This window comes from Ambystoma mexicanum, chromosome 3p, assembly GCF_040938575.1.
Source record: "Ambystoma mexicanum isolate Mex_15411 chromosome 3p, UKY_AmexF1_1, whole genome shotgun sequence".
Lineage (NCBI taxonomy): Eukaryota > Metazoa > Chordata > Amphibia > Caudata > Ambystomatidae > Ambystoma > Ambystoma mexicanum.
The window spans coordinates 111,267,414-111,287,093 of NC_090925.1; the positions used below are offsets into that span (position 1 = coordinate 111,267,414).

At 46.9% G+C, this 19,680-nt stretch overlaps 1 protein-coding gene across 1 annotated transcript in view; it reads left to right on the plus strand.

Annotated features, from left to right (window-relative positions):
* The window catches only part of LOC138580135 (rap1 GTPase-activating protein 1-like), a 713,312-nt gene that overhangs the window by 609,999 nt on the left and 83,633 nt on the right, over positions 1–19,680 (plus strand). The window contains exons 18-19 of the mRNA XM_069650446.1: positions 10,442–10,579; positions 12,429–12,532. Coding sequence (XP_069506547.1) covers positions 10,442–10,579; positions 12,429–12,532 — 242 coding nt within the window. The remainder of the gene's footprint in view (positions 1–10,441; positions 10,580–12,428; positions 12,533–19,680) is intronic.

Below are 19,680 nucleotides of genomic sequence, written 5' to 3' on the forward strand. Positions count from 1 at the left end.
AAAGTGACAAAAACCAGGGTATACTGAAAAAAAACGAGGTTTAAAAGTACCTGTGATTCACTGGATTGGACAGCACACAGTGAGAATATCACTCCGCGTGCTTAACTGACGTGTTCACCCTTCGAATATATGTGTTTCATTTGTCCTGTACCACCTTGTCCAACAGCACATTGGAGAGCTAAATGCAAAGTCCCACACAAACTTACCGTTTGTGGAGGAAATGAGCGAAGCCGAAACATTTTCCACCTAAACTTCCTTCTCTGAGACTTATAACATTGCAATGCTGCCATCTAGAGGCTTGTAAAGACGGTACATGCATCATTTAATACAAACAAAAGATTTCCTGAAGCTGCCCGCCGGCTCGGTCGAGTAGTCTAAAAATTGTACAAGCCCCTTCAAAAAAGTACACGTCAATGCGAGTAGGCAAGGGGATTTTGCGAGACCTGTCCTGTTTTGGGTTTTAACACGAGCGCTCGGTGGGCGCGATCCTCTTTGAAGTGCAGTGTTAGCACTGATTCATCCAAATGTTTCTTGAGTAATTCCTCCACCTGTTCCATATTACCCTGAAGAGCATCTTCAGTTACCCCTATTATTCGTATATTGTTTCTGCGGGATCTTAACTCTAGGTTGTCGCACTTCGCTTTTAGAAGTTTCATAACTTTTGATGTGGATTGTAGTGACTCGATATTATGTTCCACTGTACGTATTCTACCTCCCGCAGCTGTAATCCTCTGTGTCTCCTTTTCTAATTGTGTATTAATAGACACAACACTGGTGGTAATGTCATCCAGTTTTTCATTAACTGAGATGAATCCGCATTGCATTGTGTCCAATATTTGCCTCATATTAAGCGGCTCTGCAGTGGGTAGTGGCAGAGGGCCCTCCGGCATGAGTGCAACAGTTGTGACTGTATTATTAGGTCTGTGGGGTCTGTTTTGTGAAGCGATCCATGCCTCCATCCTTTTTGCTCCCAGTGCCTTTTGTCATGCCTGATCCCTCCTGCACTACTGCTATACAGCAGTTATGCAGTGATCGATAGCAAATCGTGAATGTTAATCAATTAATAAGTTCAACTTTGCAACCTTGTATTGAGAGGATGGGTTTACAATGCCTGGATGTGTAATCGTAATCAAGAGAATGAGGTAACAAGCAGCTTGCGTTGTGCCTCCAGCGTATAAGGGTTGTGGGGGGCCTCCACCAGTACACCCAGTTGTAAAGCCCAGTTGTTTAAGGCATACCGCTATATGCTGTGGTGTTAGGATAGCCCTGCTACTGATTGCCCCTCTGCTGCTGTTAGGGGGTCAGAAGTGTTGCTGAGGGTCTCCCACCTTGTGCCAGCATGCAATCACTTGAAAACTGGTGGGCTGCAGTAGCAGTGGTGGCAGCCAAACACTTTATTGCCATATCCGTATTAACCTCCAGTGCATACAGTGTTTCCAAGCTCTCGAGCCACAGCTCGGCCCGGGGACGTCAAGCAACCCCAACGGCACAACGGGAGTTTGCCGATCCTTCTCCCCTGCGCTCGGGTAGGTGTTGCTGAGGGCTCCTAGGCAGGAGGTGGGGGTAATAAGGCCCCACTCTGCATAGGGACGAGGAACAAGCCTTGTCCCTCTACAAAGTTACTGCAGGTGCTCTACAGCAGCGGTAGATCAAGAGGCGGCCACCCAACAGCACCACCGCCCTTTGCGACTTTCCCTCTGCAACTCTCTGGGTGATGTCACGCTGCCCACGACCAGTGTCACGCTGCATCCATGGCCTGTAGACGAAGCGTGGATCTCTGATTCAAAGGATCTTGAGAGCTCCGGAATGAGCTAAGCTGATCATTGTGCTCTCAAGGATATGTACGTCTAAAGAAATACAGTTCTGTCAGGTATCGGGCTCGAAAAAACTCATAAGAGTCGCCCGGCCTGCACAGCCCTTAGAAAGTAGCTACCATCTTGGCTCGGCTGCTCCACAGCACCTCCGTGCATCCATGCATAACACACATTTTACGGCACAATTAGAAATATTCTGTGTGATTTCATTCTTTCCCTGTTTTGTTGCAGTTAGGGCACTTGCTGTCACCAGTGCTTACATGAAAAGATAGTTACTCTTTTTTCTGTCACTGTGTCATTGCCAAGAGCTATTAGGTACAAGTAATTTATGTTACTGGGCCAATTCGCGATGTAAAAATTGTGAAATGTAAGTGTGAGCTGCATGTTTCACTTAGCAATGAAAACACCCTTAGCAGCCATGTCAAATACCACTTAATCATTCGGTCGCATGTATTAATAGTCTCCAATTGCCCCAGATGTAATGTAGCACTCCTTATTTATTTATTTATTTATTGCATTTGTTATACGCCCAGACCCGGAGGTATCACAGCGTAGTTACGCCTATTGCTCTAAACCATCTTGATAGGCTCAATAGACTTGAGTTAAAAAAAAAAAACATCCATGATAGCGTCCCCAACTCTTAGGTCTGCATTTTCTATCTACATGTGTGCCTTCATCTTTTATTCTTCAAGTATCCTTTCGCTGCTTTTAAATTGTATTATAGATGGCATTAATATTCTCCTGGACTGCGTGGTTCATTAGCACATCAAAAAATAAAATACAGGATAGCAAGGGCCAGAGAAACATCATCTTACGTGCATTATGCAAATAAACCAAAGAGATTTCTATCGTCTCTTTCTGATGCAAACACCAGCCTTTTTTTCATGGCCCTTCCAATGCAAAGAGTTATCAAAACAAAAGGTACATCAATATATCAGTGTGCTTTGAAAGCGTATGTCGATTAAATATGGACCACATAACAGTGTATCTTAAAAATATACTCTGTTCTTACCGCTTGGAACACACACTGGACACCTTATCCATTCGCACTTAAAACAGATATATGATATGATATGATATGGCAGATATGCACAGACAATACATACAGAATGACCTGAGTGCATGTACACCGGGATTGCATACACTTAACATGCCACACCACAGGACACATAATCCATGCAAATGCTGCTTACTGTTGTGATGTGAGCACTGAGCCACAGGGCTCGTGCTGAGTCACATGTTTAAGGTCACGTGGGTGCCCACCTGACTGCTCTAATAAAAGAGCTGAGCGGTCTCGTGCTTGGCATTTGCTGTCAAACCACACGTGTCGGTGTGGTTATTGCAGCCGGCGGCTGCCCCTGCACAATGGCCTGAATGGGCCGCCCTGCCTCCAAGGGCATCCTCACACAGTGAGGCCGTACCCCCTAACAACTGGCGATGAGGCAGGCGACTGACGCTCTTTGCGTGAAGGGCTCCGCCACGCCGGCTGTCAGCAGCCTCTCGCACCTCGGTGACTTGTGCACCAGAGCCCTGCCCGATGGTCAACTGTACGTTGGAGCAGTGAGGAGAGGTGTGCAACTGCAGCCTGGAGCGTCAGAAGAGAGCGGCGTGGCCTGGCGGGACATCCAGAGTCCCGGGCACTGGTACCAGAGCACAGAGGGAAGCTACTGTGGCATGTGACATCACAGGCCACACAGGCCTGCCTGAGTACAAGGAGCCCAGAGCCCAAGACATATTGAAACCAGACCACAAGGCGGTGATCTGCCTAGAAAACAAAAGAATGAAAATTAAAATCCAGGCTGGGAGAGTGAAGCGGCGTGGCAAGGATCGCTGCTGCAATGACTGGTGACCATCTCCCAACTGGGGGAGAAGTGGCACAGCGAGGAGTCCGCCGAGGACCGCTGATGCATTAAGGTATAGAAATCTCCCACCTGGAGCAGAGGGAGCGGCACAGCCTTGCCACCACAAGGCAAACAAAAAAAAAGAAACTCCTGCCTTGGGAGAGGAGCAGCCTGTGCTTCTGCATTAATTTGGGACTCCTGCCTGGGGGAGAAGACAGAGAAACGGCCTGCCCCTCTGCATGAAATTAAGGTACTCCTGCCTGGGGGAAAGGTGCACTGCCTTAATGTACTCCTGCCTGTGGGAGAGCATCAGCCTGTGCTGCTGCATCAATGTGTAACTCCTGCCTGGAGGTCCGGTGGGTCGAAGAGAGAGGAGCGGCCTGACTCTCTGTTAATTAAAGATATGCCTGCATGTGCCGCGGCCCGGAGGCGAGAGGAGCAAGAAGTTGGCGCGATCTGGACTGCACCTCTCCTGCGCAACCCCGCCACCCCCAATCACCACACATCGCTCCTGCCGCGGCAGAGCCTGCAGATGGCACAACCTGGACCGCAGCCACAGCAAGCAAACTCCTGCATGCGGTAGACAACAAGGATGCAGCCTTCAGTGCCAACACAGCAGTGGGACCTTCTCCCATTTGGGGGAGAAAGGATGCGGCACTGTCGTAACCCCTGCCACGTTGGGTAAATGGGGTTGACCCCTGGGAATTGAAATGGTGCGACCTGGACAGCTGCCTCTCCTGCACCCCACCCATTATCACAAATCACTCCAGCCTGGGGGAGCCTGCAGGTGGCATAGCCTGGACCACAGCAAACTCTCACCTGGGGGAGGTGACAAAGGGGCAACAACGTTGAACTGACTGCATCTCTTCCCTAAGAGAGTGCTTGTGCGGTCAGGCAGAAGGTGAGCCAGGAAAGAAGCTGCTGCCCTAATATGCTGCTGTCAACTCTTGCCTGGAGGAGCCTGGCCACACTGCGGATTTTTGCTGCCGCATATTGAGCGTATTGATCCCACCTGGGGGAGAGAAGATGTGGGGGGCCCGCCGCTGCCACAATGTGTGGTAATAACTCCCACCTGGGGCAGCCTGCAGTTGGCATGACCCAGGCCGCTGCCAGAAGACCAACATCACTGCTGGGCCGGAGCTGGCATGGCGTCCCGCTGCCGCTCCCGTGTCCCGCCGGCTAGCAAAGTGATAGCACGGCCATGACTCAGCCATCAGCCTTTTCACATTTGATGGGGGGCGCAGGGAGAGGATTCTCTCCCTTGTCCCCTGTCCACATGGGGGGGGCACAAAAAACTCCTGATTGACCATCGCAAATAAGAACCCCTTCAGGCCTCTGCTGCCTCAGGAACCGTAGGAACGGGGGCTACGAAGACCCTCCACCAGCTCCTGAACAGTGGCCTGCATGCTCAGCCCATACTGAGTGTTTACTTGCTTGTGCGACGACAGCCTATGTGGCCCCCGGTGTCCTTGGGTGCAGCTTTGCTGGCTAATGGAGCACTCTCCACCTTTTCTGAATGAATAGGGAGGGACTGTCTCCATGACCAAACTGCCGATGTGGCCCCGGTATCACTGGTACGGCTCTCCATACGCTTTTCTTGACTACTAAAGAGGGACGGTCCCCATGACCAAACTGCTGATGTGGCCCGGTGTGAGTTTGCTGGATAGTGTGGCGCTACCTACTACTCTTTTTGGGACTAATAAAGTGATTGGAGCGTCAAGGTCCTGAATGTGTGTAGTATAAGCAAATGTATATAGGTTCCTACGCTCCTATCATGACAATGAGCAATGAGGCGTGTTTAAGAAGCTGTGACCCTGCAAACGTGCTAGGCTTAAAGTGAACTCGGTAGTAATAGGCTTAAAGTGAACTGAGTAGTAATGTATATTTGAAGCTGTGAACCCGCTTATGCCGCGCCTGCTTAAAGTAGGCCCAGTGAGATAGCATGTCATCAGTGTTTGCCAGAACGACCTGTGTGTCAAGTAGTTACCACCGTCACTCACGAGCTCATAATCTGTACTGCCAAATGTTGATAGTGTGCCCCCCGCAAACTGTCTATATGATGCCCTAAGCTGACCTTCATGGCCAATGTGAGTTTCTCATTGGTTATAATAATGCATGCTGTGTGATGTCGTTATTGTGTTGTTGATTCATTTTTACTCTTGGAATGGATGTTGACATCAGCACTGAGCCACAGTGCTCGTGCTGAGTCGCATGTTTAAGGTCACGTGGGTGTAATAAAAGAGCAGATCGGTCTCCCATTCGGCAGTTGCAGCCAAGCCACCTGTGCTATTGCAGCCCGGGGCTGCCGGCTGCACAATGGCCTGGATGGGCCGCCCTGCCTCTCAGGACATCCTCACACCTTGGGGGTTAGACTGGTTGGCCCCCTAAAACATACATAAACACACACACACACACACACACAGCACGCATTAGGCACATACAACATATATGGGGGGCTGAGAACTTGGCCCACACATGCAGAATATTCAAATATCATGCACACGCAAACAGAATTTGACATATACTGAAAAGCACACACATAAACTAAGAAAAGACAATACACACACACCTGCACGCAGTACGAAGGTAAGCAAGTATTTCAACTGCAGAGTATGCAATATGCATTAAATATACATACGACAGAACGGGTACAGAATATTCAATATACATGTGACAGCCTAAGGCAGACAAAATACCATATATGTATATACATCACGCATGTAAGCAACTACAAACATCTGAAGCTCAGAATTACCATACATGTGGATCTCAATCTCGGTTCACACTTTGTAAATCCCATACATATACAACAACAGACCTTTTTGCTTGGAATACACTTTAGAACTCTGCATCCAAATTGAAACCACTAGTTGAGAACTCGGGGTTACAATCTTGCTTCACAGAACCATTGCAAGCATTTTAAATGTCATACTATGTTGCAAGACTTTTGTGTAGCACGTTTTTGCATGACATTATGGCACTGTGGCATTGTGTTATCAATAAATGGCTGTGGTGGCTAGTTATGATGTATACTTGATGGTAGATAATGGGATGGTCCCAGCAGTTGGTGTGGAACCGAACTGTGCAGACCGACTTTGACGATTTACTCTGTATGTGTACTGTGAGTTCCTGTGCAGTGATCGCAGATATGGAGCTGGGGTGCCTGCATGGTCCCCCAGCTCCTCGATGGTGTCTGTAAATGTGGTCAGAGTGTGTTCTTGTCATGAGTGGGGTGTGTTAACCTGTGGTGCTAATTTGCTGCATAAAAAGTGGAACTGAGAAGGGCGTTGCATAATAGAAAACGTCTTCCACATATAGTTTTAAAGCTGGATTTGATGTGACATTTCACACTGCATAGCAAAACAAATTGCCAGATTGAAGTAGATTGCCAGATTATCCCTGGCACGTACAAAATGGACCCATATATCTCCTTCAGTAGCTCAGAGAGAGAGAAAACATGAAGATAGTCTGGAGTCATCGATTGAATGGACACATGTGGCATCGACACAGCACCTTTGATCGGCGTAGATTTGAGATAGCGGGACATGTTCTATGTGTAAACACAAAATTGTACACCTTGCAACACTTCCATACTCTGGCACCTCTGCGATGGACCCAAAGAAATCTCGGTGATACGCGCTGCCGCATTATAATTCCTAAATAAGACAAAAGGCCGCAGGACACATAACAGCCGCTGCAAGCCTCCTAGCTTCAAGTGCCACATTTCACAACAAGGAGCTACTCCAGGAAGTGACCGGGTTGCAGGGGAGGGGTGTGAATTCCTTATTTGCAAAAAAGAGATTTCGCATTTTGCAACCAATCTGTTGCTTGTCTGTATTTTGCTTTGTGTGTGCCCTGAGGCCTCTGGGCGTTTTGGCGCAGTGCAAGTAATAAAGTAAAAGTAAAGTGTGCATGTCTTTTGTGGTACGTTATGTAAGTGAAAGAGCCAGAAGCCATAACCGACCACAGTGATATCACAGCGGTGGAAAATTATGTTAGCTCTCTGCTTCCGTCTGTAAAACAACAGGCGCCTCCACCAGGGACACTCCCACTGTTAATAGTGGTCCCAATAGAGTATCACTGTTTGTATGCATGTCTTTACATACTTATGTATGCCTCCTCATGCCAACAGCTTTAAACCCAAAAGTACGTGTTCTGAGGCAGGATATTCAATAGTCTGTCGCCACCCGCACAACATGCCAACCTTTATTTTCTATAGCAAAAATTAGTTGCAATGTGTAACCACCATCAACAAAAGGAAACACCTTTTTTGTGCGCATGAAGGGAATTCCACAGCACATGCTGGAGACCAAGTAATAATACTGGGTCACACAACCGCTCTCATATGGGGCCCAAGATGGGCACGTATTTATATCTGATTCACGACAATATGTTCAAGTATCCATAATATACCATACTTCTTAGAGAAAGGAAAATGAGTCTTTCTGATTCATATCAAAAATGATTTATCCATAATAGTTCAAACAAAAAGCTATCACTAATAATCCTTAGTGAGGAAGCAGTTGCCACAATCCACATGTATTAGACTAAAAAAGCCAATGCATTTCGGAAATTATTTCCTTCATCAGGGCGAGTCTCATTGGTGTGGTCAGTGGTGAAAAACAGAACGTCCTGTGTTCATGCCCACTCAGCAGTGGGTTGTAAATGACATTATGCACAAAGGCATGGAGAAAATCCACTCGTGCTTACAAGGAAACCAATCTTGGTGTAGTCGGAGTCACTGCCCTGCAGCTGCACAGTGGAGGTTAGTTTCTCTCTGTGTATTACAAGATTGGTTTCCTTTTAAGCACGAGTGGATTTTCTCCATGCCTTTGTGCATAATGTCATTTACAACCCACTGCTGAGTGGGCATGAACGCAGGACGTTCTGTTTTTCACCACTGACCACACCAATGAGACTCGCCCTGATGAAGGAAATAATTTCCGAAATGCATTGGCTTTTTTAGTCTAATACATGTGGATTGTGGCAACTGCTTCCTCACTAAGGATTATTAGTGATAGCTTTTTGTTTGAACTATTATGGATAAATCATTTTTGATATGAATCAGAAAGACTCATTTTCCTTTCTCTAAGAAGTATGGTATATTATGGATACTTGAACATATTGTCGTGAATCAGATATAAATACGTGCCCATCTTGGGCCCCATATGAGAGCGGTTGTGTGACCCAGTATTATTACTTGGTCTCCAGCGTGTGTTGCAATTATAAGTCCGGGTGTCTCCAGACTTGTCACAGCCAGCTCCTTTTCAATTGGATGTATATTCTTTTTTGAAACATTTGATTTTTACTTGAATATTCTGAACATTTTTGAATACATGGTGGTGCCCACTCTCTTCTCTGTTTAATTCCACAGCTCATCCCACAGCATGAAAGCCTCGCGACTGCAAAGAACATTTGTCCCATGCATGTGACAGGATTTGCCCCATGCGACAGTGTGGTTTATTTCTGAAACCTTCCCACGTGCAAGCCCCTCCGTGCCATGTTACATATTTTTGTGATATGTAACGTTCCATTGAAAAGTCGCATTTAAAGACTGCAGCAGGACCTGCCATAATAATTTAAAACAGCAGGGCCGCGGGTCTAGTTATAGGATCCAAGATCTCTTGATAGCAGAAAATAAATATCTGACAGGGAGGGTGCAGTCTGTCAACAGATTAAGGAACCCATTTGCATGGGGTGAACAGCCAAGATGCTGGCTAGAGCGTGGACAGTGATGGCGAGACACTGACACATTAATAACTAACAATTAACCTATTAGCCAGACCTATAAATCGTAAAGTCCCACCAGTACACATTGAGGGGATCAATGAACAATGTAGGTATTTCTTGAGAAATGACATCTCAATGATTTTCGGACATTGCCCAGGACATTGCCCAATTGAAGCACTGACTTTCACCCTTCCATTGGGGCTGAAATAGATTAAATAGCATTAATCTACATGTCATTGTTTTTGAAAAACTGCGTCTAATGCAAGATAACGTTTGCTCTGTGGGCAAATACACATTTTCCTGCCCTACCTTCTTTTCTTCTTTACATGCTATGCTCTTGGCTGTGCAGCAATCTTGCTTTTCTGTACCTTCTACGCATATTTCTCTCACTCACTTCAGTTACCCCTGCTCTCGGTCTCCAACAGCACGAGGTTTTCCTCTTCAGCACGTGCGAGTGACCGACTTCCGCCCTCGGCCCGGAAGTGGCACGCGAGCTCGCAGCGTGCGCCTCACGTGACCCTCGGCGGGCCTATGAGTGTGCGCGTCTCTTCGCTTCCCGTGCTCAGGCATTCTACTTGCGCTTCTCTCTGCTACTGTCCTAATTATGCCTTATCTTTTTCTGTGCATCTCTCTCTCTTTATCTAGACTCATATCCCCAATAAGGTTTTTAAATGAATCTGTCTTTATGCACGTCCATTCTGTATGTCTGTGTATGTTTGTATCTCTATCTGACAGATAGTCTTTCCTTTGTGTATGACTTTCTATCAATCTATCCATGAATCTATTTTCTGCTACACGTCTACCTATCTATCAAGCAATTTGGCTTCTGAAAGTAGGCATAAAGTGGGTACTTTGGTATCCCCTCGTAGCAGCATTACATATGTGTGTTTCATTGCTGCTGCCGCTAACTCTCTCCCTCTGTCTTTTTTGGTTCCCGACCAAATGTAGGTGCCTCTTTCCCTCTCTCTTGCCTCTTTCTGCCACAGCTGCTCCCAACTATGCTGCCTTCTTCCTACATGTCTGTCTGTCTGTCTGTCTCTCCTTCTGTTTGTCTAGCGAGTGATCCGTGGACGCAGTCAAAGCCTAGACACTCTGGGGATCGCCCTGAAGAAGCCCCCCACTCAGACGCGTCCAGTGGTGGCCAGTCTTGTCCTCACCCACAGCGTCACCGAGGGTCCGAAGGCAATTGCTGCGGTAAGCAACTCTGTTACCTCAGCTAGTGTTCATTGGTCGCTGTGTGTCTCTCGTCTTTCAGTGCTGCCCTTCCTTCCATGGCTTCATGGTGCCTGCCTTCATATCCAGGCTCTAATCATGCATGCGTATAGTGTCCATTGCTGCCTCTCAGAGTGTTGTTTTTGTGGTCCCTTCCATCCTTCCCCCTCGTGGCCTACTCCTCACAGACCATGTATTCGCTGAATACATACGTATCTATGTCGCCTCTTTATAAAAGATAGTCCATATATAATGCATTAACATGCATTGATGCTAATACATGCATTCATCCATGCCTAACTGCCTTGCTGCGTTTGGAAACCCGTTTCCTCCTTTCCCTCCATCCGGCTTCATCATTACACATGCTATTTTTCCCAGCAGACTAAGCTCTGATTACTATGGGTGGGGGCACACTATGCTCTGGGCAAGAACTCTGTGTTCTGAAACTTCTACAGTGGGGATCTGGCATAATACAAAAGCACTATAACATATCACCCTCTGGGAGCACACAGCCACGGTGAAGGAGAGCTGGTTAAACGTGATGTGGCGCACGAAGGCCGTGCACTTTTTCTCTGGTGGAAAGTAGGAAAGCCCCATCAATTGAATGCTGCTCCAAGAACAATAGGAATGCAGAGGGACCTTGTTTTTGAAAGGGTACTGACCACACAAAAGTCACAGTGGCACAAAATCCTTCAAGGTTCACTGAACTTCCTCCGTTCTTGAAAAGACAGCACACAGAGGAATTCCTCCTGGCACTTATAAGGGGGAGTATAAGGAGGAGGAGGGCTGGTGGGGATGTTCTCTCCCTCCACTGATCTCTGAGTGCCATCTAGTAGGTGCTGACAACATGCAGAAAGTAAAGGGCAGCGTATTTTAGAAATCCTTAGCTACCACACCCTTCTCGGTAATTAAATTGGCGGTGTATGCAGTACTTGTCACAAATATTTAATGTGTCATTATGAACCGTGACGGCCGTCAATAAGGCTAGTTATTGGCCATCACTTGACTGGTGGACCCAAGTGATGTAAGGCGGCATAAGGAGGATAAGGGTCAATCAGGATCATTGACTGGCTCCAGAGTCAGGAAAGCTATTACTACATGAATGTGGTAGAGAGGTCAAGTGCCCCCATCCTCCTTGCCCGTCTGAAGGCTGTTAATCATGAAAGAGGATTAGGTAAAGACCAGTACAAAGAATCCCAAGATTGCGGATATTTCCTAACGGAAGAGTGGTTAGCCATGCACTAAGATTTAATAGCATGGTAACATGGTCACACTACCTCATCCAATCACATTTGCCTATTTCCAGAGAGCTTTCCCACATAGACTGTATAATGACTGCCTGGGTGCTAAAATGTAGTTTATGCTTCTCTGGATATGGTCTAATGAACATGCATTATAATGTTTGGTTTGATCTCTGGCAAGTTAAACCATCTTCATAAAATGGTCATGAAATTGTCTAACAGCTTGGTATGCAATGCAGCCAAACCACCCAAAATTACCAAAACAAACTCTGACCAGTGAGAGGGGTACTTGTGCCAGTTCTTAGTAATATCTGGGTGGTCAAAATGTGCGGTATCTAGAAATACAGAAAATAGCTATTTTATAGGTACAATAATATTCACCACTTCGCATAAAGCGGAGAAACCGCGTCTTGTTGGCAATGGCTACGACTGCTTACTTGCAACCCAGGCCATAGTGGATTAGAGGTAAGTCATATGTTCATTGCCATCTGAGTAGGTCAAGCAGTCAGAGATTTTGCCTCCAGTCGCATAAATTAGGCTGCGTGGAAAGCTATCTTTGCCCACTTCACTGCCTACTCTTCTTTCTGCAGTCTTTCGCCCTCCCGGGCAGAAGCCCTTCAAGATCCCGGGGAAGCCGCCTGCGGGGACGGCGGAGCAGCGCCATCGGCATCGAGAACATCCAGGAGGAAGGAAGGTGTGGCACATGCTTTTATTTTCGGATTTTTTAAATCTATAGTATATCCCATAAGTTTAACTTCTAAAGTGCTGTTAAACAGTTAAAACAATCAACCAATTAAACCAAAACATGAAACAGAATCTTCTTAAATGCATGAAATGAAGATGAAAAGGCAATGCAAATGTATGGGACCGCCACATTCTTTTAAATAACTAATATGGAAGGTGCTTTCCAATGCCAAGAAGAGAAGGGATCTTTCCGAAATCATGTGAAAGTTCATGCCATTCATAAAGAATGCCTGAGACGTGGGCACCAGCAATTTACAATTTTTCATATTCAAAGGGCACAATTTTCATGTCTGGGCGAGTGTCAACCCGCTAAGCGTTCTTGGGCATTATGAACAAGGCTGCCGGCTTAGAAAGCCCTGTAAACCTATGTAAGGATTTAAAATAATGCATGTGGACACCAGCAGCCAATCTTGTTCTCTTCTATAGGTGTCAGCAACCTGAGCTTCTCAGGTGTTCATGACTATGGCGCCCATGATCCCTCCCCTTTCATTGCTTTGTCTAGGGTCGATGGGAGTTAGAGTGTATAACATCGGGCGAGCCAAAGGTTGCAGATTCCTGTACTTAATACAGTGAGGAAAGGGTAAGATCTCCACATACAAAGACAAATCTTGCACAGTGGTCCAATGGTCCACAAATCCTCCAATAAAAATAATGCATGACATGTCTAAAAAGATGGTGGGCAGCAGCTGGCACATGTTTTTTCCAATGTATCTGCATCGGTTCAATCTGCCTCCGTCAAAATGAACATCTGACTAAGCTGCCATTTAACTGTAAACGGTTGATCCTTTGACAGCCTGTAACCTCCTGGGGCCAGTGACCATGATTTACATTGGTGGTTCCTTGGAGCTTTGGTTGCATATGTATCACTAGCTGCCAAGTGATACAAATACATGTAGGTGGTATGCATAGATGTTAAATGATGTATGTTGATATGAACTCGCAGAAGTTCTCATGGACACTAGTGAGCAAGCAGGCCCTGACTCTGCAGTGACACCGAGTGGCTGTACACTGTATGCCAGTGTACACTTCTTCCGGACTACAGGGCATTGGTAATAAATCAAATTCGTATGATCACATTAGTAGAAGCACTAAAGTGTTGTTTTGGTGATTCGATCATGAGGTCATCATTGAACCGATGCTTGTGTTTTATGCTGTCACCTTCTATAGCTGTCATGTGATAGCCATCAAGAAGGCGTCCACTTGATTAGTTTTGACAAATAATTGTGATGAGGCCTGGTAACGTGGCTCCTACAATAGACTTGACCATGACTGCCTGGCTGCCGTGACAGGCCTGCCTGCTTGGGTGGGTCCCTGAGGAAGATGGCGGCAACAAGGGCACTGCTCCCACCACATAGGGGGACAGTGGAGCATCCACCCCATGGTTTGCCCAGACTGGAGCTCCAGTTGCTGGGATGGCAGCATATTCAGCGCTGCAGGAGGGATGCGTAGAGATGCTGAAAGAGAGGCACCACAGGACCTCAGAAGAAAGGCTTTAGCCTTTTTCTTTGGCAGTGCCAGCATAAATCCAGGGTGTCTGGAAAACCATAGAACCTGTGGGAGGACCTGGGTTCGAATCTCCATAGAGGACCTTATGGAAATATAAGGGTGCACCTAAATTAGTAAAATAAGACCCTGAGCCCAAGAACAAGACCAATAATATTTTAAGGAGGACCAAAATAAAACAAGAATACATAAAAGAAAAAAATAAAGTGAAACAGTTATTAAAACTGCAGAACTTCAAATTGGCCACATTAAAGGTATAACCATTGACTGGATTGCCGAGCATAACTGACCAATCACAGTCACGTCCATAATACCTCAGTCTTGGTCGGATCACCATCTGATCATGTTCTCATTAGAGGCCCCACCTCCTGTGCATACTGACAGTATAGCCCCAGCTGCCCCTACTAGGAACAAAAGAAACATTACTCCTGAAAACCTTATGCCCCTGATACTACCTACCCTCAATTCCATCCCAGACCATACAGACACCTACAATATGGTAGAAATATATAACAAAGTGAGGCTTTCATCCCTTGACGTTATGGCCCCATTGAAAATGCGAAAGAGCAAACCCTGTAAACATGTGAATACCTGGTTCTCTCCTCACTTAAAAGCAATTAGACAGGAGAAACGCCGATATGAAAAAATAATGCAACTAGACCCTTCAGAGTTTAACAAGAGCAACCTGAATAAACAAGTATCCCTCTACAAAAAATAAATCGTCCTTGCTAAACACACGTCCTACAACCTCCGAAACTCCCAAGCTGAATCCAATATCAAAGAGCTTTTCGCTATACTAAAAGAGATAGAATCCCTTATTCAAACTCCAGAGTCCTGCCTCAAGGATAAAAACTGGTGCTCCGGCATACACAATGCTCTGGCTAACAAAATTACAACTTTGCAAGCTAAGATTAGCAACAAAAAAAATATGCCTCTTCCTCTAAACCTAGCATTCCTAACGTGACAGTGCCACGATCTAGCCTTACACTACCACTTTTAGCCACTCCCCACTTTAACTTTCGCAAAGTATCCACTAAAGAGGTTGAAAAAGTCATCCTTACTCTCAAACCCTCGAATTGACATGGTGACCTATGCCCAGCACTACTCATAAAAGATGCAGCACGTGAACTCTCCCCTTTTATTACAAAACTCATAAATGCATCCTTCTCGACTAGCACCATACCCAATAACTTAAAACAATCCTGGGTCTTCCCTCTTCTCAAAAAACAGAACCTTGACCCCTCCAGCCCCACTAATTACCGCCCCATTACCAAGGTCCCTTTCCTACTTAAAATCCTCGATAAAGTAGCACATCTACAAATCCAACACTTCCTCGAACACAACTACCTCTTAGGAGTCCGACAGTCAGGCTTCAGACCCCAACATGGCACAGAGACTGCACTTGTAGACCTTAAGGCTCAAATAGATGAGGTGAGATACGAGGGCAAGACAGCATTACTGCTGCCCCTCGATCTCTCAGCTGCATTTGATCTGGTTGACCATGAGATCCTCTGCAACCATCTCAAACCAGCAGCCCGCTTCTCCCAAGAGGCTATCGACTGGATTCAGTCCTTTCTCAATAACAGAACAATGCAAGTGTTTTCCCCATTAGCAGCCGCTGACCCAATGCCCATTACCTGTGATGTGCCAAAGGGCTTGCTTGTCTCTCCCACTCTTTTTTCACAAAGACCCCTTTTGATGATCTTGATGGTCTGTGTATCACCTACAAGAATTATGCGATGATACTCAGATCCTCATCCCGCTGACGGGGGATTATGACAAGGATTTGGCCTTTGTGAACAGAGTGTACCTCATCATACAGGCATGGATGGCCTCCCACGGTTTATGCCTGAATGATGACAAAACGGAACTCCTCATCCTGGGCTCTACAGCTAATCTCAACAGACGTGGCCATACCTACTCCTCGTTTGTAATCGACAATAACACTATTGCTGTAGCCAAGGAGGTCAAAACCCTTCTTCTCTTCCAACAACTGCATCTCCTTAGTAAGAGCCTTGATCCTGTCCAAAACTGGACTATTGCAATGGTCTATATGTAGGTAGCAATAAGTACATCACGGACAAGATTCAAATCTTGCACAACAATGCATTAAGAGCAGCCCCATGTCTCCCGAAGAAAGCCCATATTTCTGAGACCAGAAGATCCGTCAATTGGCTTTCCACGAAAGAAAAGATCCTCCTCAAATCTGCCTCTCTGACCCACAAATGTCTCCACCACTCTGCCCCCCAATACCTAATAAGAAGATTCACCAGACAAGTATCCTGCCGCCCTTCCAGAAAGGTGAATTCTAACCTCCTACTGCTGTCCAGATTTAAACGTACTACCACTGGGGGAAGTAGCTTCTCTGTCAAAGCAGCACAACAATGGAACTCACTACCACCATCTCTAAGGGAAGATTTGCCATACTTACAATTCAGAGCGAACCTCATTCATTGGATCAAGGAACATGGAACATGATATCTAATGTATTGGTACTTATTGTCCTTCCAGTTATACATTTGTAAACTATTTATATCATATTCTTCATGTAATTACGACCCATTGTACTTACTCTGAATTCTGCTGTTGTGTCTGGCACTGTAACCACAGCTGGACTCCACAGTATCACATGTAACCTAAGCTATACAATCCGCGTGTTGCTCCTGCGCCCTGCTACCTCCGGGTTAGGTGCGCATTACAAATAATAAAAACAAACAAACAAACAAACAAGAGTGGAAACCCTGCCAATCAATCCTGTAAGCACGGTTTTCCACTGATAAGCGGCCAACAGGACGAGGGGTCTGGCTATAAAAGCAGATCCAGCTCACTCTGAACTTGTCTCAGTCAGAGACGGGTTCCCTGTACTTCTCTCCAGACAGTGGTGCATGAAGTGGAACTGTATCCTGAAGGAGGAGTTCCTGCCTGAGTGAAGGAGGCTGGACTACCCTCGGGCACTGCCTGCCTGGATGCTCCATGAAGAGCGTGGATGAGAGCTGCCTCCCCATGAGAAGAGTCTGAGGAACTTGACAGACCGTGGGGGAAGAAGGGGAGTACCCCTGCAGCACCAAATAAGCCTAAAAGGTGGAAGAGCTGACCCCCTGAGAAGAAGCTGAGGAAACTGACTGCCCCAGGGGGAATAACGGGAAAACCCACTGCAGCACCAACTAAGTCTAAATGGTGGAAGAGCGGACCCGACCTGGGAAGAGGCTGAGGAAACTGACTGACCCAGGGGGGGGGAAGATTAGCACCCCTGCAGCACCACCTAAGTCTAAAAGGTGGAAGAGCTGACCCCTCTGAGAAGAGTCTGAGGAAACTGACTGACCCACAGGGAAGAAGGAGAGTACCCATGCAGCACCACCTAAGTCCAAACGGTGGACGATCTGACACCCCTGAGAAGAGGCTGTGGAAACTGACTGACCCAGGGGGAAGAAGGAGAGTACCCCTGCAGCACCACCCAAGTCTAAAAGGTGGAGGAGCTGTCCCGCCTGATTAGAGGCTGAGGAAACCGACTAACCCATGGGGAAGAAGGTGAGTACCCCTGCAGCACCAGCCAAGCCTAAATGCTGGACGATCTAACACCCCTGAGAAGAGGCTGTGGAAACTGACTGACCCACGGGGAAGAAAGAGAGTATCCCTGCAGCACCACCCAAATCTAAAAGGTGGAAGAGCTGACCCGCCTGATTAGAGGCTGAGGAAACTGACTGACCCATGGGGAAGAAGGTGTGTACCCCTGCAGCAACACCCAAGCCTAACGATGGACGATCTGACACCCCTGCGAAGAGGCTGTGGAAACTCACTGACCCACGGGGAAGAAGGAGAGTATCCCTGCAGTACCACCCAAGTCTAAAAGGTGGAAGAGCCAACCCGCCTGAGAAGAGGCTGGGGAAACTGACTGACCCATAGGGTAGAACACTAGCACCCATGCAGCACTGCCTAAGTCTAAAAGGTGGAAGAGCTGACCCCCCCGGAGAAGAGGCTGAGGAAACTGTCTGCCCCATGGGGGAAGAAAGAGAGTACCCCTTCAGCACCACTTAAGCCTAAAAGGTGGAAGACCTGACCGGCCAGAGAAGCATATGGTGGCAGAAGGAGCCAGTGATGTGAGGGGCTGCCAACATTCCTATATGAGGAATGAATGGGGGAGGTAATGGTTCACATAACATAGGTGAGTGGTGAGGGAGCCAGTAAGATATAGTGGTATTTCCCATTCTGCCAGTTCTTGTGCACTCAGCTTCCCACCTCATCCGGTATGCAGTGATAAAATTGCGCCAAAAATGTCGCCTGTATAAATAATCGTGGCAAAAATGCAGTGGTTTGACCCGTTAAAGGTGTACCCCATTACACCATTTAAGGGAAGCAGGGGTTGCGGGGGTGTTCCCCGCTCCCCTTAAATGGTATAATGGGTCTGGGGGTTGCAGGGATGTCCCCCGCATCCTTACATGCATTGCAGCGGCAAAACCACATCCTTTTTGGTGCGATATTTGTGTCCACGGCCATTTTTGCTGCGATTTTAACACATGGAACGCCTCATCCTCTACAGCGCCTACTCGCTAGCTTACAAACACTTTAAGAGGGGTGCAGGACCACAGCAAGCATGGAGAAAAAGTGTTTGCACTAAAATCTACAATTTTTTAATGACCATGATTGCTCCGCATCCATTACTGAGACTGCCTGGGACAATATGCCAAGTGGCAGCCAACTGAAGCATTTTTTTTTAAAACAATTTTTATTGGTTTTTACAACAATCAATCAACATTCAACAAATCCAGCAGTACTTGTCATAATACTTTAGCATCATGTACATATCGTTGAGTATCTACTGTATGCCCCGCCTCTCCCCCCAACTCGAGCCCACTCCACTTCGCACTCTGCCTCTCTCTCCTCCAGGGGAGTCTCCCCTTCCATATTTTCAGAAGTTTCATGATCGCTTGTGCGGTCTTGGGTGGTCCCAGACAGTGTGGCCACTAAGTGTTTCCAGGCCGTCAGGGTTCCTGCTTCCCCCTCCCCCCCTGCTGACCACTTCGTTCCATACTGCCGTTTTCGCTTCGCTCCATTTCTGGAGATCACTCCACCAAGCTTCTACCTTTGGTCTGTTGCATGCTTTCCACCCCATGGCAATTCTGCACTTGGCAAGTATATAAGCCAAGTCCTTAAGTTTGCTCACATGTTTCATTTGATGTGGTCTAGGGAACCCCCTACCATGCATGTCCACACTGATTCAATGTTTAGCTTTATCCCTTTCCCATTTAATCGGTGGGCTACTTCCCCCCTAGAACTTCCCAACTTCTGGACATGCCCAAAACATGTGTATCATCCCTGCGTTTTCTTCCCCGCATTTGGGGCATGTTTGTCGTTCTGCGCTCTTGAACTGAGCTATTCTCTGGGGGGTCATGTATGCCCTATGGGTTACATATAGCTATATTTATTGTAATCTTGCGTTCCTGGACACTTTTTTATGATACCCTTGAACCCGCTCCCATAACCCGTCATTCATGAGTTCTCCAGCTTCCTCTCCCCAGTCTCGTCTTAATTGGGCCATGTCCTTTCCCACCCTGGACATCAGCAGCTCATAAATTCGAGAAACCTTATGCCTCTCCT